This window comes from Notechis scutatus, chromosome 2, assembly GCF_049901735.1.
Source record: "Notechis scutatus isolate UNSWTSFEM ecotype Mainland chromosome 2, rNotScu1.2, whole genome shotgun sequence".
Lineage (NCBI taxonomy): Eukaryota > Metazoa > Chordata > Lepidosauria > Squamata > Elapidae > Notechis > Notechis scutatus.
This window is the reverse complement of record NC_142010.1, coordinates 32,765,440-32,789,680: the sequence shown is the minus strand read 5'-3', so window position 1 is coordinate 32,789,680 and position 24,241 is coordinate 32,765,440. Positions and strand designations below refer to the sequence as shown.

At 39.8% G+C, this 24,241-nt stretch overlaps 2 protein-coding genes across 6 annotated transcripts in view; one reads left to right on the top strand and one right to left on the bottom strand.

The window, feature by feature from the left end:
- The first annotated feature begins 250 nt into the window (after nt 1–250).
- PSMD6 (proteasome 26S subunit, non-ATPase 6) lies at nt 251–16,255 on the top strand. Its single transcript, XM_026679461.2, has 8 exons — nt 251–550; nt 3,270–3,475; nt 5,757–5,902; nt 7,588–7,807; nt 7,917–8,025; nt 11,302–11,470; nt 15,071–15,148; nt 15,509–16,255. Exons 1-8 carry the CDS (start codon nt 406–408, stop codon nt 15,603–15,605), a joined length of 1,170 nt encoding a protein of 389 aa, XP_026535246.1. The 5' UTR covers nt 251–405; the 3' UTR covers nt 15,606–16,255.
- A 2,900-nt stretch (nt 16,256–19,155) lies between these two features.
- ATXN7 (ataxin 7) overlaps nt 19,156–24,241 on the bottom strand; it is a 130,364-nt gene continuing 125,278 nt past the window's right edge. For all 5 annotated transcript variants that reach the window (XM_087954546.1, XM_026679473.2, XM_087954548.1 and 2 more), the window contains one exon: nt 19,156–24,046. In XM_087954546.1, coding sequence (XP_087810672.1) covers nt 24,029–24,046 — 18 coding nt within the window. In that variant the 3' untranslated portion in view covers nt 19,156–24,028. The remainder of the gene's footprint in view (nt 24,047–24,241) is intronic.

Here is a 24,241-nt window from a genome sequence, read left to right as displayed (position 1 = left end):
TGGTTTAAAGCCATTTGGAAACTAAACCCTTTGTGCTCAATCCACGCATTCTCTCGCGCCTGCTGAATTCTTCAGCGCATCCCCTTTTAACCCTAAACCCCTTTCCTCCTATCCAGCCGTCGCAAATCGTACGCCACGCACATGGGGCGCGCGAGGACGTAGAACCGGACGAGGAGAGTGAACGCCGCGGGGACCGTAACTCTTGGCGGCGCACCCAGGCGGATGTCGGAAGCGGTCTCTCGGAGCGTTCCTTCCGCTTCCGGGTGGTGGCCTGAGTCACTCTATAGTCTCTTCGCTGCTCGCTGGCTGTTTGGTTTCCTCTCCGTGCCTGTCATTGACCGGCCTTTTTATTCTCTCTCTCTCTCTCTCTCTTCCCACCCTCTCCTTTCTTCCTTCCTCGCCGGGATGCCGCTGGAAAACCTGGAAGAGGAGGGCCTCCCTAAGAACCCGGACCTCCGGATCGCGCAGCTCCGCTTCTTGCTGAGCCTGCAGTCGCAATGCCCGGACCCCGCCGTGCGCCAGGAGCTCATGGCCGCCATCCGTCAGCACGGTAAGAAAACGGGGAGACAGACAACTTTTGGCTTCCTAGAGTTTTTGCCCTCCCGCCTCTCTTTAGGGCAACCTTTAAAACCCAAACATAAAAACGAACGAGGAGAAAAACCCTTCAAGGAGCCTGAAAGCTAAATTTAAAGTTTCTTAAAGAGAAGAAAGGTAGATTTATTATAAAGGGTTCTTTTCACAGCAGCCCAAAGGAGGGAGGCGACCTTTCACAGTTTGCAAACCCCCACCTTAATCCTCTTGCTCAGTAGGGAGTGGAGAGCTTTCTGTACATGCTCAGAGGAGTAGGAAGTTGTCCTCCACCTACAACATTTCATTTAGTGACCGTTCACAGTTACAACGGTGCTGGGGGAAAAAGTGACTTATGACCGTTTTTCACAGTTGCAAGATTTGCAGCATCATGGGGTCAAAATTCAGGGGATTGGCAACCGGTTCACACTTATGACCGTTGCTGTGCCTCAAGGTCGTGAGATTCCCCTTTGGCGACCTTCGGACAAAAGCCGAGTCAACGGGGAAGCCGGATTCACTTAGCGACCGGGTGACTAACTTTATCAACCTCAATAATTCACGGCCGCGGCAAGGAAAGTCGTAAAAACGGGACACAACTCACTGATGGCCGACGTCTCGCTTAGCCACAGGAACGTGGGGCTCGGTTGGGGTTGCAAGTTGAGGACTGACCTGTATTAAGTTGAAGCGTCCGTCTCAGCCTCTGCTTTGAACCCACCTAAATGAGGGGAATATGTGGCGCCCTTTTTGCTGCCGGGTCTCGCTGTCAAACCTGCCACTCTGTTGCCTCCAAATTGTACTTGCTAGTTTTACGCTCCCTGGGATCATAAGGAACAAACAATCCTTATGTTTGTAACATCACTTTCGGGTGCTTGAAAAAAAATAATTGTAACCACCTACCCTCCGCTGCTTTTCCTCATTGTTGCCTCAGTCTTTTTTTTTTTTTTTTTTGACAAGACTTAGGTTTTCCTCATCTTTATTGCCTTTCTCTGCACTTGGATTGTCCTTGGAGTCCTTCTGCAAATGCAATGCCCAGAACTGGTTATTAGACTGGAGAGGGCAAAAGTAGAGAGCAGGGCAAAAGTAGAATGGCTGATTTCTAGGGTTGGGAAAATATATTTCTACTAAAGAAATGTCATTGATCATTTTAGCAGCCATGTCACGCTGCTGATGGATATTTGGCTTGTTCTTCAGGTATGTAATTCCCAGACCATTTTTGCAGATGATACAATAAGCAGGGCAGGTAGATTTCTCAACCTGTACTTGGGGGTCTCTCCCCCCCCCCCCAATAAATGCATTTTCCTTAAATGTTTTATTTTGTTCTCAACACATTTCCAATTATCCCTTTGAATTTTGCCTTTGTCTTTTAGATCCAATTTTATTCCATGATTGTTTTTCTTCAAAGCAAAAGAACATTCATGGACACTTATATGGCAGTCACCCTTCTGGCTAGTTTTTGGCACTATCTATATATATGTCAGAATGGATTATTTATTACATTAATTTCTTCACTCAGTATAACTGTTGAATGCCTGTTGCTCAGATTTATATATTGCAGCAAGCAGTTCATATAATTATCTCCTCTGTTATCTTTGAGATTATTGCTTTCTGTCTTCGTTGTCTGCTCTTCCACACTTCCCTCTTAAGGAAACTTTCTTAGCTAACTTTCTTCATGAATTGGAGCAGCGCTGTGACTCAGCAATGAAGCTACTGGGCTTGAAAGACCCCAAGCAGCACATGACAGAGTGAGCTCCCATTCTTACCCAGTTCCTGCCAATCTAGCATTTTGAAATGTCTTGTGGACAGCGCTGGCTCAATGGCTTTGAAATGGAGATGAGTACTGCCTCCTATAATTGGCAATGATTAGCTGAATAACATCCACAGAGACTCCTTCATGAATTGTCCTCTTTTGCATATCACCACTGGATTATTCTGATTTATTCTAAGACAGTGATCCCCAACCTTTTCGACGCCGCAGCCTGGTTCTGGCATCAGCTGGGCGCCACGGCCCGGTACCGGCGTCAACTGGGCGCCGCCATCTTTTGGCGAAAAGTGCTTCCGGTGAAAAGCACTTTTTCATCAAAAGATGGCGCCAGCGCTTCGGTGAGCTTTTTCGGGTAGAAATGGCTTTCTACCCGGAAAAGCTCACGAAGCGCTGAGCGCCGCCATCTTTTTGATGAAAAAGTGCTTCCGGTGAGCTTTCTACCCGGAAAAGCTCACCGGAAGCACTTTTACCAAAAAGATGGCGGTGCCCAGCAACCAGCGCCCGGTAAGGCTTGTTCCGCGGCCGGTGCGGTCCACGGACCGGCGGTTGGGGACCCCTGTTCTAAGAGATAGCATGTGTATTGAGAGTATCTTATGTGACACAAACTTTGCATATTTATTCAGAAGAAATCTTTTGAATTTTGTGAGGATGCCTCCCTGCTTTACACATACAGTAAAATAATAGAAACACTTCAAGTTGTTAGATGTACCTCCAGGGAGTACTTTTTTCACTTGGAAAAAGCAAGCCTATGGAGTCTCCAGACACAATTGCCTAAGCAAAGATTTGCAGCGTTTCAGTCTAATCAGGGTTTTTGATTGATCCTTTATGATAATCTTAGTCTGATAAAATGCTTATTTAACTTCCTTTTATGTTTTTGTTCCTCTAGTACTCATTTAAGATACAATTTTTATCATATCATTTCTGATGATTCTTTTTTCAGATATGGCCCCATATTATGAAAGCCTCTGCAAATCCCTTGACTGGTCGGTAGATACAGATTTGTTGAATAAGATGAAGAAAGCAAACGAGGATGAGTTGAAACGCCTGGACGATGAATTGGAAGATGCAGAGAAGAACCTGGGAGAAAGTGAAATCCGTGATGCCATGATGGCCAAAGCTGAGTATCTCTGCCGAATTGGGGACAAGGTAAGTGAAGTTTTCACAAATTGCCAAAGGATTTAAACCTGGATTTTTCTTTAGTGATATCCATATTGAAAACGAGTATTAAATATGAACTGTCTTGAAAGTGGGGGCCACACATGGCTTTTGAATGCTATGCTGGGGCCACAGTCCAAAAACGAATAGACTAGAACAAAACCTACATTTGATTGGTTTTACATTTAATTAAAATAAAATTAGTAGGATTAGTCTCCAATCCAATATTTCATGATTTTCTTTAGCCACATTAAAAATGTACAATTTGTTAGTATTGCTTATTAGTGTCGGGGGTTCCCATCCCGTCTGGCTATATTTAATATCAAATAACTCGTTCATAATGCTTTCAGAAGCTGCTATTATAAAGGGAGGCCATAACGAAATGGTATAAAATACAATAACATGACTTTGGTTTATACTAGGAAGCTCAGTGAGAATGATTGTGTGAGATACCATAATATCTTCCCACAGATTTTCACTGGATTGCTGAGTTATTCTGAAAGGCTATAGATTCCCTACCTCTTTGCTAAGAATTTTGTGTCAGAGAAAATACTTGCTATTTCTGTGTGGAGGGAGTTGGCTGGTAACCTGATATTTGTATTTTAGTTAACTAGAGCCAAAATACATATTTTGTCTTCATTTTAGCTAAATTCTTATTTTAAATGACAGGCATGGAGAAATTTGGGGACCTTCTGGTATCGAGTAAGGTGGAAATGCAGTAATAAGTAAAACTTAATGATAGCTATGCATAATTTTTTTTAACCTCATTCCTATGGATGAAGAAAGACCATTAATGCTATTTCAATGGGAAATGAAGAGAAATACTGTATTTTTCAGAGTATAAGATGCTCTGAAGTATAGCTTTTGGGGAGAAAAACAAGAAAAATCTGCCTCCCAGCAATTTGCCTCTTTTTCAGCAAACAGCCTGGTCAGCTTCAGCACAGCCTGATTTAGCACAAGTGGCTGATTCTTGGTTGGATCGGCTTCCCAATGATCAGCTGTTTCAGGCTGCAGGGATTGCCATCGCCTATTGCCACCTCTGCCCGCCCCATTTTCTGCCTCTGCATCACATTTTCTGCCTTTGCACGCCCCATTTTTGGCCTGTTCCGGGAAGCAGGGATCAAAATGGGGTGTGCGGCGGCCAAAATCGGGGCACATGGAGGCAGCAATCGGCGATGGAGATCCCTCCAGTTTGAAACAGCTGATCGTTGGGAGGCAGATCCAACCGACAATCAGCTGCTCCTGCTAAATCAGGCTGTGCTGAAGCTGACTAGGCTGTTTGCTCTTTGCTGCAAGAGGCAAATTGCTGGGAGGCAGAGGCAAATGGGGGGGGGGCTAGTGGGTGAGCGGGGCTTCGGCAACATTCGCTGTATAAGACACACAGCCATTTCGACCCACTTTTGTGAGTGGGGGAAAGTGCGTCTTATGCACTGAAAAATATGGTAGAATGAGATCTATCTAGGGTGTTTTTAGTTAGATTCCTGCACCGAGGGAGGGATTGCACTCTTTGGCCTAAGTAGTCCTTCCTATTCTGTGATTGTGTGATGGGTCTGGGGTTGCAGAAATGCATGCTACAGTTTTTGGATTACAGTCTAATTGACATACTAAGCTGGTACTTGACTTTGGACTGGGCTCAAAACCCATTTGTGTTCTTGTGCTAGCCACTGAAGCTTCTTGTCTTTCAAGTCCACTCTGCTTGCCTCTTGTTCCGTTACTATACACTCTAGAAAAGGAAACTTTTGCCTGGTTTTAGAATTAAGGGCAACAGGTAGTAATTTTTGTTATGTAACTCTGTACCTTCCCTTGGGTTTTCCGAAATTGGTGGGGGATAATTCTAGTGAAATGAACGAATGGAAGTCTGAACTTTACTCGAAACATAAGCATAAACATTGAATTGGAAAGACGTTCTTTTTAGTTTAGTTTGCGGTGATAGTGTTGATCAATTACAATTAAAGCAGGGTCTGATAACATCTGTGGCAGTATAAAACATGTTTGATATCCCTAGGGCAAGTTGTGTTTGAACCGTGGTGGCGCAGTGGTTAGAATGCAGTATTGCAGGCTGACTCTGCACATGGCCAGCAGTTTGATTCTCACCGATTCCAGATTGACTCAGCCCTTCATCCTTCTGAAGTCGGTAAAACGAGGATCCAGATGGCTGACTCTGTAAACCTCCTAGGGCTGTAAAGCACTGTGAAGTGGTATATAAGTCTATGTGGTATTGTTGTATCTAATCATGCAATCATCTAATCTTGTTTGTTCTTATTTTCTTTAGGAAGCTGCTCTAACTGCCTTTCGGAAGACCTATGATAAAACTGTTGCTCTAGGACATCGTCTGGATATTGTCTTCTACTTGCTGCGAATTGGCTTGTTTTATATGGACAATGACCTTATTACACGGAACACTGAAAAGGCCAAAAGGTATCTTTCCTGCTTGAATAAGGGAATCAGGAGGAAGTCTTTATCTAGGGTATTTCAACATAAATGTCAGGTAGTCTGATTGCAAGTGAATGGGACGTTGTATCACACAAAGGCTGAGATTCAGAAATATTAAACCAATGAAAAATGTCAGAAAAGTTGGAATATGCAATTATATCATTTAAAAATTAAGATTTGGGAGTGGAATGAGATCTATTATGTGATGGTTAGGAAAGGTAGCTTTTACCTTTAAAAACTGAAATGCGTTTTGTATCTGAAGAACGTTATTTTATGGGTTTGTTAAATTTTGTTCATTCTTAATTGAACATATAACGGCTAGCAGACATGAACAAATTGCTCATAGGTAATTAGGTTATTTTAAAATATTCATAAAGTATTATACTCTTTGGACAGAGATACTTTTGTATTAATAATGCCTTTACCCCATTTTTCCTACAGGTCATCTTTGACTTAACGATCATAATTGAGCCCAAAATTTTGCTCATTATTTGTGATGATCATAATGCAGGTCACCACATGATCTTGTCCAATTTTGTGATTTTTTTTTTTGCAACAGTAAAGGTAAATTGAGACCATGTGACCGTGGGACACTGCAAAAGGCCATAAATGCACACTGGTTGCCGAGTGCCCAAAAATGTGATCATGTGACAAGGATGAGGTGGGGGAGGACTCCAGAACTTTGAATCTGGGTTACTACTCCCTTGGGGTGGGGGTGGGGAAATCTGTTGTAACTTAAGTCACTAAGCAACTGGTTGTAAATTGAGGACTACTTGTATTCTGGAAACAGCTTTGAAAAGCTACTTTTAACACTGAGGGCTTGTGTGATGGGCCATTATAGATTACAGGTTGTCCTTTGGTTGTCAGGTGAAGCAGAAATAGGTTGCTTTATTCCCCTTGCTAAAAGCCCACGTGTGCAGCCTGTAGAAAAAAGTGTTTCAACTGGGAACCTGTTATTGAAAGAATGCGTACCTCCACTCAGCAGAAGCAAAACAGTTACGTGCCAGAACGCAGAGATTATATAGGCCTCACGTTTTGTGCATCAGAACTGTACTTGTGATTTGTCTATTTACTGGTAGTCCTCGACTTTAACAACCACAATGGAGCCCAATATTTCTGTTGCTAAGTGAGACATTTGTTTTGTCCTGTTTTACTACCTTTCTTGCCACATTAATGTTAATTGAATCACTGCAGTTAAGTTAGTAACACGATTCTTAAGTGAATCTGGCTTCGTTATTGACTTGGCTTATTAGACATATTATAAGGGGCATGCATAAGTACACAATTGTGCCTACCGTCCCTGTCCTATTGTCCCCATTTATTGGTACCTATTTCCTGTATTCTTACTCGTGTTTATACTTACACCTATTATCTTGTAAGCAATTGACAAATCAAATAAATAAACATGACCCCCACAACCCTTCAACACCATCATAAATATGAGTCAGTTGCCAACCGTTTGAATTTTGATCACGTGACCATGGGGGGGATGCTGCAACGGTGTGACAAACGGTCATAAAGCTGCTTTTTTTTTTCAGTGCCATTGTAACTTTGGACACTAAATGAACTGTCGCAAGTCGAGGACTACCTGTATTCAGCTACTAACTTTACAGTATTTCAGAGGTAACATGCAGATTTCAGATTACAGGGTGTTTCTCTTTGCTTTGAAGCCTTATAGAAGAAGGAGGAGACTGGGATCGGCGGAATCGGCTGAAGGTCTACCAAGGCCTTTACTGTGTGGCCATTCGGGATTTCAAGCAGGCAGCCGAACTTTTCCTGGATACCGTTTCGACGTTTACATCTTACGAACTGATGGATTACAAAACCTTTGTAACCTACACAGTTTATGTCAGCATGATCGCATTAGAAAGGCCGGATTTGAGAGAGAAGGTAAGGCAAACTGTTTAGTAGCATAGAGAAGCCATAGAGCCTGCATTTCCTTATGGCTCTGCTCTGGATTTTTACTCCTTTTTCTTTTCTTTTGTTTGACCTACTTTAGGTTATCAAAGGAGCTGAGATTCTAGAAGTGTTGCACAGTTTACCCGAAGTGCGGCAATATCTTTTTTCCCTCTATGAATGTCGGTATTCAGTTTTCTTCCAGTCGTTGGGTAAGAAATAGTTTAGCTTTATGAATTTTCTGTGAATTCCTAAATGGGGGTGGCCACTTAAATTAAAACGTAACGTGACTGTTGTGCCATACCAAAGAGTAACAGGCTGAGGCTCTGGTGCTCATATCTCATCTTTGAAGGCCGGCGCTCCAGAGTTGCGTGAACCATTCCCAATTGTGGGTGGGTGGCAGAAGTGAATGTGTAGTTTCGTACAAAAATGAACGGAAGCTGTTTGCAGATGTGGCCACTCTCAGCTTTACAGGCCAGTGGGCAGGGCAAACAAAGATGGCAGGAGTTCTTCAGAAGAATGGGAGTAATACAAGTGATATTTGACATCGGTTTTCATGTGAAGGGATGTACTTCTAGAATAGATCAACAGTGGGAATAGAAAGCCTACGCTTCCCTGTTAAAATGCCAGGTTTTTGAGATGGGGAAAAAAAAAACAGATCAAGTGTTTTGGGTCATTATGTTGAAAGGTGAAATTTCTCTTTATCTTTAGCATTTTAGCTGAGGCCTGCAAGTTTTGTCCAAAACTGATATTTGGAATTATTTGTAATTCCCTCCCCCTTGTCTAAAGCCCCAGTTCCAGATGAAGAAAAACACCCCAAAGCATAATACTGCCACCACCCTGTGTCACTATGAGTGTGGTGTACTTTTGATGATACACCATATTGTTTTTGAGCCAAACATACTTTTTGGAATTATGGCCCAAAAGTTCATTCAACCTTGGTCTCGTCAGACAATAGCACATTTCCCCCCACATGCATGACTTGATGTGAAATGTAATTGGACTTGGATGTTTCTCTTTGTACGAAAAGACTTCTGTTTTGCCACCCTAGCCCCATAGTTCAGATATATGAAAAATACAAGAGATTGCTGTCACATGCATACAACCAGTACTTACCAGAAATTCCTGCAGTCCCTTTAATGTTGTAGGCCTCTTAGCAGCTTCTTGGATCAGTTTTCTTCTTTTTTCATCTTTTTTGGGGGTGGGATGGACATCCTGTTCTTTTGTAACGTGACTGGTGTGCCATATTTTCTCCACTTATTGCTGACTGTCTTCACTGTATTCCATGGTATTTCAAATGCCTTGGAAATTATTTTGTACCCTTCTCCTGACTGATACATTCCAGCAACACAATCCCATTGCTGCTTTGTAACTCTTTGCAGACCATGGCTTTTGCTGTAAGAGGCAACTCGGTAAATATCAGGAAAAAATCCGACTACACCAGCTGAACTCTGTATTGGGCTTGATCAGAGTCACTTTAACGGATATGTGTTGAGGTGTGTACTATTATTTAGTATCAGTTTGAAAGTGATTGGTGAATTCTGAGCACAACCACATCCCTACTTATAAAAGGCTGTGCACACTTACGCAGCCACGTTTTTGTCAGGTTTTTTTATTGTCCCCAAAAAAAAAAAAAAGATTTCAATTTGTTTTTCAATTTAATGAATGGTACAGCTTGTACGTTATATTAAGGTGGAAATAAAATTGAATTATCTTTTTTTTTTTTTTTCATCTCAAAAACCTGGCATTTGAACAAGTATGTAGACTTTCTGTATCTGCTATAGATGCATCCTCTCGAAAGATCAGAGGACAGCAGCCTTTTGAGGAAGTTTTATCTAGAAAATTCATACAGCTACAAAGCGTCCCAGATCTCATGCAATAATAGAGAAATCATTTTGGGATATTTTTTTTTTAAAAAATCATTTACTATTTTCTTAAAGTTTAACGGTCAGTAGGCACCCATGATGTTGCAGGTGTTGTGTTGCTAACCTTCAATCTGAGCATACCAAGATGCACTTCTCCTATGCAAAATGATCCTTTGGGGGTTATGTTAAATCACATTTGCAGGCCACGTGGTCAAGGCAAGGCAGGCCTCTAGTCTAGAGAATCCTTTATTGATCTCAACACATGGTCCAGGAAACAGCCCTCCAGTGACCGGTAAGGCTCTATTCCCGTGCTGCCTTGAAGGCAGCCACCCTCAGTCCCCCCAAACAACAGCCCCTATAGTACAAATAAAAGAGTAAGAGCACATTCACAGGGCAAGAGCCAGGCTTCCAAGCCCAGTCCAGGCACAAGACAATGACCGTCCTCAGGGCAAAGAAAAGATTCCAGGGAAGAAGCCGTTCCAAGGGCACATCGAAGCAAAAGCCAAAAGCAGTTAACATGAGAAGATCTCGGTCCAAAACAAAAGGCGAAGAGCAATCTTCGAAGCAGTGCAAGGCAAAACAGCAACGGGCCCGAGTGGAAGCCAAAGCAAGCCATTGTTCCCGGCAAAGACTAACTCCCTGTGACTTATCAATGGAGACCGAGTGGAGCAAGTGGCCAGTTTTAAGTTTCGGGGTGCTACCCTAAAAGAGGACCTGACCTGGGGTGCCCACATTGCAGCCCTGGTTAAAAGGGCCTAGCGGAGATTATACTACCTGAGGCTTCTCAGAAAACAACTGAATGAAAAAGTGCTGGTGACCTTCTACTGCTGCACCATAGAGAGCATTTTAACATACTGCATCTCTGTATGGTTTGCCAGTTGCACAGTGGCAGATAGGAAAGCACTCCAGAGGGTTAATGTCGTTGCCCAGAAGATCATTGGTTGCCCTCTCCCCTCTTTGGAAGAGCTTTATAACTCCCACTGCCTTAAGAAAGTTCAAAACATTCTCAAAGATCCGTCTCATCCTGGGAACCCTTTTTTTGAACTATTACCATCCAGCAGATGGTACGAATAATAAAAACAAGGACAAATAGGCTGAAAAACGGCTTCTATCCCAGGGCAGTAGCTCTTTTGAATTCTGCTGTATAGTGCAGTGTTGGTGTGGTGTCGGGGATTTTCGGTTCAATGTGTGAAGGGTGAAGGATGTGTGTTTGTGTTTATTTTCATGGTCATGGTCATGATATGCACTGAAGATGGTCAAGTGTGATTTCATTGTACGAGGTGCAATGACAATAAACTAAACTAAGCAAGCAATTGTTCCTGGCAAAGACTAACTCCCTGTGACTTCTCCTTAAGTTACTCCCAGGTGTTCCTTGTGAGGCGGGGTGGGGCTTCTTCCTCCCAAGTAGCCTTGCATTCCTTTTTTTGGGCATGCCTATGTCTGCATGCCCTTGGATTATGTAGAGTTTGCAGCTGTTCCTCCTTAGAGGAGAACTGCCTATCGGCACCTCTGCCTGTCAGGAGCCGATCCTCTCCTGTGCCAAGCTGGGCTCCAATGGGGCCCCTGACATGCAACTACTTCTGTAAAGCATTGCCACGTTTACACGCCGTCTTTCCATTTCAGCCAACGTAGAACAAGAGATGAAGAAAGATTGGCTCTTTGCGCCGCACTATCGTTACTATGTTCGGGAAATGAGAATCCATGCCTACGGTCAGCTTCTGGAATCTTACCGGTCACTCACCCTTGGTTACATGGCAGATGCTTTTGGAGTCTGCGTAGAGTTCATAGATCAGTAAGTATCATTTAAAAATATTCAGGTCTACATTTGATGACACATCCATGCTAAAATGAAAGACGGCAAATCCATTTCTTTTAAAATTCTAAATAGTTAGGATTAATGTAGTTTAGTCAAAGAGGTTCATAATGAAGATGCCAAGGTTACTTTCAGTGGTTGGGTTCTGTCCATAGTGGCATGTGGCTATTTTTATGGATAGAGCCATTCAGTGCCTAAGAGTCAGAATGTTGAATGATTATAGAAGAGAAGAAAGACCTGTTTCGTTTTTGGTGGCAGGACATTTCTTCTCCGTGGCTTTCATGTGACGTACATTTTCCTGGAGGCCAGGAATAAGAAGTTCCAACATGTGATAAATAAATACAGTGCCATCAGTTATGATCATGGAACACAACCATGGAAAAAAAATTAAAAGGATTGGGCCTCCGCCAAAGGAGAGGGTAATTGAGAAACGTTTAGGAGATTTTGAAAAGAATCTTTATGGAAGCTATTAGCTACATCTTGAGTCTAAGCTCATTGTTGCCAGTTAGATTTAAGAAGAGGAAACTTTAAAGGTCTCCAGCAAATTATTTAAATTTCTATTTCACTCAGTGGAGAACAGCACTTGATAGGCCAACTCAGACTCTGCTTCCCAACTGCAGAAAGCTTATGGGAATGAATAGAATAGAATAGAATAGAATAGAATAGAATTCTTTATTGGCCAAGTGTGATTGGGCACACAAGGAATTTGTCTTGGTGTAAATACTCTCAGTATACATAAAGAAAAGGTACATTCGTTAAGAATCAAGAATCATAACGTACAACACTTAATGATAGTCATAGTGTACAATCAAATCATACTAGGAAACAGTCAAGTGGAAGGGGATGGGTGATAAGGAGTGGTGAGAAGATTAACAGTAATAGTAGTGTACACTTTGTAAATAGTTGAACAGTGTTGAGGGAATTATTTGTTTAGCAGAGTGATGGCTTTCGGGGGAAAACTGTTCTTGTGTCTAGTTGTTCTGGTGTGCAGTGCTCTATAGCATCGTTTTGAGGCAAGGAGTTGAAACAGTTTATGTCCAGGATGTGAGGGGCCTGTAAATATTTTCACAGCCCTCTTTTTGACTCGTGCAGTATACAGGTCCTCAATTGAAGGTAGGTGGGTAGTAATTGTTTTTTTCTGCAGTCCTAATTATCCTCTGAAGTCTGTGTCTGTCCTGTTTTGGGTTGCAGAATCAACCCAGACCGTTATAGAGGTGCAGATGATAGACTCAGTAATTCCTCTGTAGAACTGTATCAGCAGCTCCGTGGGCAGTTGGAGCTGGCAGTTTGAATGGGGGGAGTTAATGCCTTACGAGTGGAAATAAAGTGGTTTTACTTTCCTTCATTTGGGGGCAAAAGCAGTTGGCCCCAAATCATGCATCCCTGCAATAACTATTTTCTAAGCAGAATAGAAAGTAAACACTATAAAACAATGAAATAAATATATAGCCTAGGAGATATTTTTTTAAAAAAAAAAATATCTAAAACCAGTATCCCAGGCAAAATCTAATGTGGTTTTGCAAAACAAAAAAAAACTATTCCAATAGTATTTAAATAAAGGCTGTACCTCTTATTTTCTAAAGGCCATAGTTGAAGCAGAAGCCAATCACCTCTTTGTAAGATGAGTTTCAATTTGGGCTATAGGAAACCATCTTCAGTTTTTTAAAAGAATGGTTTTCCACTGACTTTTCAGTTTGAAAGAACACTAAAGACATAGTGGTTGTGGTGATTTGATCTGTGTTTTGTGTTCATTGAAGGGAAGTGTTTCACCGTTGTACAAAATAAAAAGTGCTGTTAGAATAATAGATTTTAAAAGCCAACTAGCTAGGATATATGAGCAGATTCTTCATTGATTTAAGGGCTTTGGATTTGATAGCGCTCACAGTTGTTCCAGAAAGTGAAAAGAACAATATAGAGCCGTGAAAATTGTTTCCAATTCTGTTACCATGTAGAGAAGGTTGCAAAGAGTGAATAATCTTTCAGTGTTAACCATAGCCCCGAGAGGCTCTGCTATGGCTCATGAGTCAGAAGATACTACTTATAATCTAGTAGCTTTAGAGCAGGGGTGTCAAACTCACGGTGTTATGGCATCGTCATGTGACGTATCACAAGTTTTTTACCCTTTGCTAAACTGAGGGTGGGTGTGGCCAGCACGTGACGCATCCAGCCTGTGGGCCGTGAGTTTGACAGCCCTGCTCTAGTAGAAACTTACATACTTGTTAGAGAAAGGGATGTGTGTGAGACTGACCCACCTGATCGTGGGAGCTGATATTACCTAGATAATCAGAACTGTCCTCCAAAATAATATTTGCAGGACAGTATCTTTTGTAGGGCACAAGCAGAGTTGACCATTTATTCAAATTACAGCTTTTACAATATGCTGCATAGGGAGGGTCTGGTAAAAGATTGTTTTGGTCTATTTGGTTAACCAAAGGCTTTAGGAATGCATACAGCCTACTCTGCAGTAATTGTTCTGGCTTCCTTTGAACTACTAGACTCAGATCAGAGCAGTTTTATGTTTCCAAGCTTTTATCGATTAACATCATCCTATGGTTACCCAGTGAGGGCCTGTTGATATGTTATTGGTATGTTCCTTGATAATGAAAAACAAAATCAAGGTAAAAAGCCATTGCGAATAATCTATTGTTATAGCATGCTCTTACATTTATCCCTGCGCTGTTCATAACCAGTGGTGGTCAACAGAGCCCTTTATTTTTAAAAGTGTAGATAACTACTGTACATTCACAGGTTAAACAGCAAAAACTGAACAGGGACGATGTGCTGCCACTAAGCAATTTTCCTTCCCATGTGGTTGGCTAATTGAAGGCCTTAAGTTTCAAAGCTATAAACAATCAGCAGAGCAGCATTTAATTATGCCCTAGCTTCAGCTTTGAACATTTTCTGACATGTCTTTGAGGAGAAAGGGACTGTTGACTGCATGGTGTTAACATTGGCTGCACTAGGTCAATATGGCAGGCTTCCACTCCTCCTAGTCTTTCTGAAAGGAAGAGGCAAGGCTTTAGGCTCATCCGAAAACATCAGACATTTTAGATGTGTGCTGCTACACAGGGACTTTGCAGTGGGGTTGTTAAAGATGGTGTCCTGAAACCATCAATCTGAGTATAACACAATTCATTCTTTCTTTCTTTCTTTCTTTCTTTCTTTCTTTCTTTCTTTCTTTCTTTCTTTCTTTCTTTCTTTCTTTCTTTCTTTTTCTTTCTTCCTTCCTTCCTTCCTTCCTTCCTCTTTCTTTCTTTCTTTCTTTTTCTTTCTTTCTTTCTTTCTTTCTTTCTTTCTTTCTTTCTTTCTTTCTTTCTTTCTTTCTTTCTTTCTTTCTTTCTTTCTTTCTTTCTTTCTTTCTTTCTTTCTTTCTTTCTTTTTCTTTCTTCCTTCCTTCCTTCCTTCCTTCCTTCCTTCCTTCCTTCCTCTTTCTTTCTTTCTTTCTTCCTTCCTTCCCTTCCTTCCTTCCTTCCTTCCTTCCTTCCTTCCTTCCTTCCTTCCTTCCTTCCTTCCTTCCTTCCTTCCTTCCTTTCTTTCTTTCTTTCTTTCTTTCTTTCTTTCTTTCTTTTTTTCAAATAGGGAACTTTCAAGATTTATCGCTGCTGGGAGACTACACTGCAAGATAGATAAAGTCAATGAAATTGTAGAAACCAACAGGTAACTGTCAAGCTTTATTATTGAATACTGTTTGTAGCATTATTCGGACAAGAACAGTAATTATTAATAATTGTAACAGTAACATTACAAGATTTGCGGATTGTAAATTGCTATCCTGTCAAATGTGTTCTAAGTTTATTCAGTTATTTTCCCATCTGGGCCAAATTTCAAATAAATACTGTATGTAGCCCCAAATACCCTTGCTTTTATTCTGGTTATGATCTTGCAAGGGAAGACCAATAGTTGTAAAGAAAATGCTTTATAAGAGTCTTATTCATAGACTTCTTAGGATCACAGTTTGAAGGCCAACCGGTGTTGGTACAACCTCTCAATAAATTTTCTGTTGTTTTCTTATTGTAGGCCTGACAGCAAAAACTGGCAGTACCAAGAAACCATCAAAAAAGGAGATTTGTTGTTAAACAGAGTGCAGAAGCTTTCTCGAGTAATTAACATGTAATTTTTTAAAAAAAAGTAAAGCAAAAGAATGCACCAGTCAGAACTTTTCTGGAAGTAATTATTCCTATATTATATAATTTGTACTGTAGGTGAGGAAATGTAACCATGATGTAGTTAGGGCTTTTGCAGTTTATTTCATTGTGTAAACAACTGAACTGTATATGAATATTCATGTTTTTCCGATCATTGTCATTTATTAAATGTACAGTACGGTTGACAGTTTTGTTCTCGAGTTATGGAGTTTAATTTAAAGCTTAGTTGTTTTTTTTTTTGTTAACCAGAGGCTGAACTGTTTTGGTCTTTGTTTTGTGAATGAGAATGTGAGTCTGATCTTTTCACAATTTTTCAGGGCACTTTGACAAATTGTTGTGTTATACTCCATTAATTTTTCAGATAAAGATACTGAAATTCATAGGCTTCATCTACCAACAATTGTTTATTCAATTCAACCCTATTATGCTAGGTGATAAAAGATATTTTATCTGTTCTCAAATATTTGCTTTATTGGATAAGACCAAAATATGAGAATTTTTTCCCCTTAGCCAATTTCATACCATATGTAATGTTAGGTATGTACTTTTTTAAAAAATGATCTGCAACCCCATTTTTCATTATAATACCTTTTTGCAATAAAGTGAAACCTTCATTTGCTTCTTTTTGTGTTAAATCAGGCATAATTCTACTTTGAATTCCATATTATTTATGAACATATGAAAAAGCACACCTATCCTTGGTGACACCACAGTTCCTTTTTTTTTTTTTTTTTTGGACTAGAATTACAGGTTTGTAAGGCGTTTCCATATTGCTCTGGAGTCTTTGAGAAGTGTTGAACAGCTTCTCACATTGTGTAATCAACTCTTGCTTCTCATACTAAGAAGCTGCCAGAGACTTGTCAGTATCACTTTTATTTGCATATAAGGAAACAGGCCAAGAACAGAGCTGGGGTTATTGTCAGACAACTATATTTATTGGATTTTTTACACCCGACTCTATTACTTTTATAAATAACTCAAGGCTGCAAATGTACCTAATACTCCTTTCTCCTCCTGTTTTCTCCACCACAACAATCTCTGTGAAGTGGGTTGGGCTGAGAAAATGTGACTGGCCCAAGGTCACCTAGCCAGTTTTTCATTCTTAAGGCGGGACTAGAACTCAATCTTCTAGTTTCTAGCCTGGTATCTTTACCACTAGGCCAAACCGGCCTTTACAAATACATATACCCTATTTGCATAGGTAAAGGTTCCCCTTGCACATATGTGCTAGTCGTTTCCGGCTCTAGTGGGTGGTGCTCATCTCCGTTAAAAAGTCAAAGAGCTAGCGCTGTCCAAAGACGTCTCCGTGGTCATGTGGCCAGCATGATTAAAACACCGAAGGCGCAGAGAACGCTGTTACCTTCCCACTAAAGTGGTTCCTTATTTTTCTTACTTGCATTTTTACATGCTTTCGAACTACTAGGTTGGCAGAAGTAATGAGAGATCACTCCGTTACGCAGCACTAGGGATTCGAACCACTGAACTGCCGACCTTTCTGATCAATAAGCTCAGCATCTTAGCCACTGAACCACCGCGTCCCCTTCATTGCATCACTGCATTGGTGACCTTACAGGCATGCATTACTAAGAAGGGCAGAGAGATCTTTTGGATCTCAGTCCTGATGTATTCTATAGGATCAACAAAACTACATGGCCAATGAAACAACTTAGCACCAAGTAGCAGCATTCAAGCATCCGATGAAACAGATTTGGCTTCTGTTCTGTGGGCTTCTTTGCACTACCTAGAATGAAGGTGTCTTTGTACTACGTAGAACATGGGCTTCTTTGTTCCTAGAAATGTTTAAGTGCTTCGTGTGATGACATGACCTAACAAGGCAGCATGATCTATTTTTGATCCATGGATTTTCTTCACTACAATTCCATTCAGAATTTTTTTTTAACAGGCATTGGCAAGACACTACTCTTGTAGCCTTGGAATAGATCAGTTTGATCATTCAGAAGATTCAGTAGTTAACGTGTTATTTTAGCCATAACTGTTCCAGCTTTTTGTGAGGACTGTGCAGCAGTAATCATTGCAATTATCAAGAAGTTGTGAACACTTCAGAATTTGGATGGAGTTAATATTTTATGCCAATGTTTGGGCAGTTTCTGGGGAAAATGTCCACACATTGTGGTTCTTCAAGATACCGCCTTAAGTGAGTTGAGTTCCAGCACTAACAGCAGATGGCAGCATCATGTATGTTCACCAGTTGCTTAAAGAAGAAAAAAATCCACTTTTGAGAATCTCCATGAGTTCTTAAGCTATTGATTCAAAATTCTTATTTCTGAGATGATATTCCTAGTGACTATCATCTCAAACTAAGCAAATAGTTGAGATGGAGGAAAGATCAGATTTATACTTCATATGATCCATCAAACTATTAAAAGGTTTTTAATTGAATGATAAAAATGTTATTTTGTTTTACATCAACTACACATCTAGAAGGGAATATCCTCCAACCAACCATTAATATGCCTTACTTTTCCCTAAATTAGATAAAATCTGCAGATAGTTTTAAGTACTGCATTATTGTGTCATATAACTACAATGCATTCACTAACGATCCCATAGTGATTTTTAGGACTAATGCTTTTATAGGAGACATGGTAAAGTACCTGGACATTATTTGGTTGCTGGATTTTCATTGCAAAGTACTTTGGGAACAGTGCCTGTACTGTGTGAAAAGGCTAGATACTGAAGGGAAGAAACCAATATTCATCCTCAGTATGCCCTTTTAAGACAATTACAAATTTTATATAAAATTCAATAGAGTTTTTAACCGTTTATCCTGCATTTTCATTAGGTTATGAAATAAATGACTGCCAGAAAAAGCAGGAGAAAATTGAGTTGATACAATTCAACACCCACTAAGTGAAGACAAAGGTTAATTCCTCCATGTTCATTTCCAATGATTTGGAAAGGCTGCCTGTTCTCCGTGATAATTTATGATTTGAGATGATAAGATTTATTCACTTGTCATTTGAAGTTGGTTTTTTCCTGTTCTACTACTCTCCAAACAGCCTCAAATTAGCAATTAGATACAGTACAGTGACTGATGTGTGCTGATATTTAGAGCAGATGAGACAGCTCAGCCTTGTATCATGTTGCTTACTTCACATTGATAAATTTGAGACAACTCAGCCTTGTATCATGTTGCTTCACATTGATAAATTCTTTACAGGTGTCAAGGAGGCATTAATTCTGTTTTGCATCTACCTGATTTACAGATAGAGGTAGGAAGATGCAGACAGCTTTATAAGACCTTACAAAAGTGTAAACCCTTTTGCATGTAAGTTTCTAGAGGTGCTCACATCTACCTGATTAGAAATACGGTTGGGATTCTTCACAGAAATAATGACATCTCTTAGCTCAGTCCCAGCTTTGTGATTTCATTATGAAACAGAAATGTTGTGCACCTCATATAAAGACAACCTAATATTTTTTTTTATTATCTTGGTTTAAGTCACATTTTGTTTATTCTGCAAGCTTACTTTTCTGGTTATGAAGCAAAAGCACAACTTTTTTTTTTATAAATAGTATAAATTATTTTATTTACAGAAACCTGTTACAAAACAAATAGACTATATATTTTCTTCTTTTAAATATCCAAAGTAATTTTTTCTACCCCATGACATTTGTTCATATACTATACAGCAGCCAACACAAAAAGTTCAGCTCCGAGCAGATGCTCTTGAATATGTATACAAATTATCAAACTATTCACACATTTTACACAGGAGATTGCTTTTCCCCACCCTCTTTATGGAGCTAGGCTCAACTCCAAAGCAAGAAGCTTCCATGGCCTACATTCTCATTGACATTATGTAGTGCTCATTAAAAAATAATAATAATAAACACCTTTCATAAAAAGTAGAGTATTTTGCACAAAGCATTTAACAGGTTTTCTGCTGAAGGTAAGCAGAACAATCTTCAAGTGCAATCCCCTTCACTTTACAATTACCAATCCCCAAAAGACAGAGACAAAAAAGGATACTTGGCAATAATAACTCTTGCCGGAAAACAACTTACTGGAAAATGGTTGAAAAATCACACAATTTGAGCACAAGCTCACAGGGAGAGGGGCGGGGGCAGGGAGGAGAAGTCTTCACTGAAATGAACTGGGATTTGAACGGCAAACGCCAAACTCCTGTTCATTTCGGTGAGGATTGCGTTGTAGGACAGTGGTAGTGGCTTGTGTAGGTAGCTCGTAAAATTGCTTTGAGAGGTAACTTTTTTTCAGTAATACAAAATGTCAACAATCTGTATCCTTAAAAAAAAGTTCTATCTGATTACAACAGAATTAGGGCTCTCTGAATTACACCTATGTGCAGAAGAACCCCCTGGCGTTGTTCACGAACCGAGGATGTATTTCAGTTGGATCGTTTGCAAGTTTTATTCTCATTCCCCTGCATCCTCTCTTCCTCATTAATGGAAAGTCACATGGAGGTGGGAAAAGCAAGCTCGACTTTTTTTAAAAAATTATTTTTTTTTTAAAACAGAACATTCAAGTCTTTAAAGGAGAAGCTGTCTAAAGAACAGTCCAAGCTTAAAATCTAGATATATAAATCAGGCACTTTCAGTTTTTCCATTAGTTTTTAAACCATATAAAGACTCACACCTGTGTGCGCACATATGCGGGCACGGAGGTGTGCACATACACATACACACAAATGCTAAAATGAAAAATAAAAATAAAGCAGTGTGTCACAACTAAATGTAGTCTTCTGGAAATCAGGCAATTGTAAGCTATGCTGTATATACCAGAGGAGGTCAACAACATGCCACGCGATGTGACCTCGCCTCGCTGCTAAGAATTGGAGAAGCGGTGGGGGCGGGACTTTCACTTGTACGTAGCAATTCCCAAGACAAGGGACAGAATGCCCTCCTCCCGACTCCCCAGACAGAGGCATCCCTTAAAAACTGCAAAGTAGGCATGTTAGCTATTGGCTTGGCAGTGAACCACTTCAAATTATAAAAAAAAGGGTATTTGCTTTTTTTCCTTTTTTAATTAATAAATACTAGATGATTTTCAATTGTACCAAAACTGGATATAAGAAAAAAACAAAAACGACCTGTGCAAAAATACATATTTAAATATGTACAATCAATTAACAAAATATGTCTTCTGAAATAGGGATACTTCAATATTTATAATAGAACAAGAAATTCCAAAATAAAGGTACAAAATTATGGGTTTCATTATTTTTTGTATATTTCTTTGTTCACCATTGCAACATTTTTATTATTATTTTTTTAGGTTAAGAAAACTGCAGGAGTCATAATGAGAAGCAGGGAAGTCTATAAAAATCGTATCTCTTAAATTAAAATCATTCTAACAACCCAGTCACTGCAAATTTTGCAAGATAAATTAAATTTGAAAGTTCCTTAATTATTTACAATGAGAATGTTGTCAGACAATAAAAGATTCAAAAACAATTACTCCATTCATCACTAAGCTCCCAAAAATGGAATATTGTTTGCCTAATAGTTAAGCAAGTCTACACTTTGAGGGCAGGCATAAATTAACACCTTCCACTTCTAAATTCATAGTAAATTATAAAACTATATGCCTTAAGAGCCAGATGCAAGACGTAATTCCACCTTAGAATGCCTTATATGCATTTAAGCCCTACCGAACGCACTGGGTGAGTTCTGTGCAACATGGCTGTGTTTGTGTGAAGTTCCCAGTGCTTTCAACATAGCTTGCAGCGCAGGCATTCGCAGTGGGAATTGGGTCCATAGCTGTGCAACCTATTTAAATTAAACACTATTGAACTTTCCACAGAGATTTGCATGTTTTAAGGAGTTTGGGACTTGCTTTGATATGCTCAGAGTAACAGAATATTTATAAAAGAAGTATATTTTCAAATACTTAAAGCCACTAAAATTTAACTCATGGAAAAGGTCAGCCTTCAAAGGTAAAAACCAAATTGCACTTGTGATTGAAAATACCTAACATGTGGGATGGAACCTAGGTCTACTTTCTCTGCCAGGCAGATACATTACTTTGGTTGTTCCTTCCCACTTTCCAAATAAGCCAATTAAGAGGTCTTCACATTTTTTTTACAATATTCTCTATCTACCGAAGGGTTGTTTATAATTCCTCTTTCTCCAGAATGCAGTCACTTTTAATATTTGCATAATTATCAGTGTCCATAATATTATTTCCTTTACTTTAAAAAAAAAAAAACCCAACATGATCTTTTGTGAATTCAAGGCTTTAGAGTTGTCTGCATAGAGTCTTGTTTCTTCACTGTGTTTTTAAATAATTCACTAGCAAATTTCATGTTGATTTGAAAATCTCAACAGGTAAAAATCAACCAAAGACAATAACAATAACAACAAAAAAAGGACCCCAAGCATTTACTGCTCGTGGTGGCTTTAGAATCCCTGATGTGCAATGCACCACCGTAGTAGGGAGAGAGAGAGGCTGGGTTGTGTGAATTAGATAGGCTCAGATTGTCTAATCTCAGCAAAATCTGGTGCCCATTTAAGGCAGAAGTCTACAGGCGTATTTCATTGAGAACATCTTCACAAGCCCTGTTGTGGATAGATTCAGATGATCTGTTTTCTCCCTCAGGAACTGTTAACTTTTTTTGACTATGTGGCTCTCAAGTGACAGGCATGAGATGAAATTGAACGGCCTGAAAGGTTGGGTGTGAGTCCACAAGTGCAACAATTTGCAGGTGCATCTCCAAGTGAAAATGCAACATGCTAAAAATCTGGCCTCGTTGAATGATTGCAAAAGTAAAACTCTCACTGGGGAGGAAATGACTGTCTGAATCTATACTCCAAAACACACCCTATTACAAGAGGACAGGAAGTGCATTTATTTTTTATAGAATTGCAGAAGGAAAATTCCCCATGGATTATGTCCTATGGTTTGGATTGATTGTTTCCTCTCCCTTTCAAACAAAACGCGTAAAATTCTAGGTTGTTTTTCAAGGTTCACTACTCTTACAATCAAACCAGATCACATAGTAGTGTTAAAGCCCTTCCAACTTAAAAACAAAACAAAACCACCCCTTTTTGCTTAAAAGAAAAAGGTATCCAGTGGGGACTGAATGACACATTACCCCCCCACCCCCGTTATAAACTGGTAATGCAAGGGGTAAATTTAATACTGAGCTCAGAACCTGAACTGGCACTTAATGCAGTCATCAGAAAAAAATCTGAAGGGGGACTTCAGAAAAAAGTGATTTGGTTGTGTGAACGAAGTCATCAACTTGCTGGAAAAATCTTTCAAGAAAAATAGCACAGAAAATTTAGTGTTACAGATGATTGCAATTTAGGTTTTTTTTTTTAAGGATTTTTTTCTTTCTTTTTGGTTTCATTTTTCATTCTTCCCCACCCACATCTCCCCAAAACAACAAAGGCGTATGGCGTACAGTATAGGTCAAGAATATATTCTTTGGGAATAAGTTTTAGAGGTCATTCACCATTTTGGATTCAAGAGTTTTGCATCGGTCTGTGTATCAGAATCAAAGCAATTTTATTTCAGAATCAAGCAGGTACCATCCTCCTCCAAAGAATGCCATTGCGCAACCTTCATTCATTTCAGTGGGTCTCGTATAGGAGTCCCACACAACCTCCACTGGAAGGAATGAAGGAGATGAGGCAGCTATGCTTGGTGGACAACTCCCATTAAAAATTGTTCTGTACCTTGTGGTTTCACAATTGAAATATGCTTTTTAGTTTTCGAGTAGTGATGACCCCAAACTTGTGTTTTGTTTTAAGAACTCCTGTCAGCTTCTTATCCCAAATTACTTATAAAAGGCTGGGCAAAATGTAGACTTTCATTTCTAAATTGTGCTATCTTTTTTTTTTTTTTTTGGATTCCAATCAAGGAACATTGCTATAAAACACTAAAGCCATATTCCCTTCTGGAGGGCTGTCTGTCTGTTTTATTGTGCCTAACACATTTGTGCCCCCTTCTGGAAGGGTTTTCACTAGGACAGTGCCAAAAGAGCGGTTAATTAGGCCTATGACACTATCGGTAAAGAAAAGAAAACACAAGTCCATAGTAAATATTCTTTCCCAAACACTGCTTTGCCCAACCAATCTTGTTTGAATTAGTGGCAAAAATGATGTACTCCTGGAAATAAAACCTCACAGGGATGTGTAGCAAGCAGTCCAGACCACTGGTAACACTGATAGGAATAATCCTGTGGCTGAACGGCAATCCAGTGTCCATTTCCAATCTCTGTTGCTACAGACATGGCTTCAGGGATTCTCCTTGATTGAGTGACAGACTAGTAGATTTCCACACCTGAGAACTGTGGGAAGCTGGGAGAACTCAAAAGACATCAGGGAGTCCAGAATTTCCAGATGGAGATTTTTTTTTTCTGCTTGTAGTGAAAATAATCCAGTTCTGTCATGGTACTGTCAACTGCTAGGGACGTGCCTTTGGCTTTTACACAAATGGGAGATGGAGAGAAAGAAAAACAAAATATAAATATAATGCCTCAAACCATACCTAGTTACACAATTTGGGATACAAGAATCACGCTTTGGCAGAATCTAGGAATGAACATAACAGTCAAAGATGTGGAAGAACAAAGATTTGTTTTGCTTATTTCCATTGATCGACATGAAATGCTTTTAT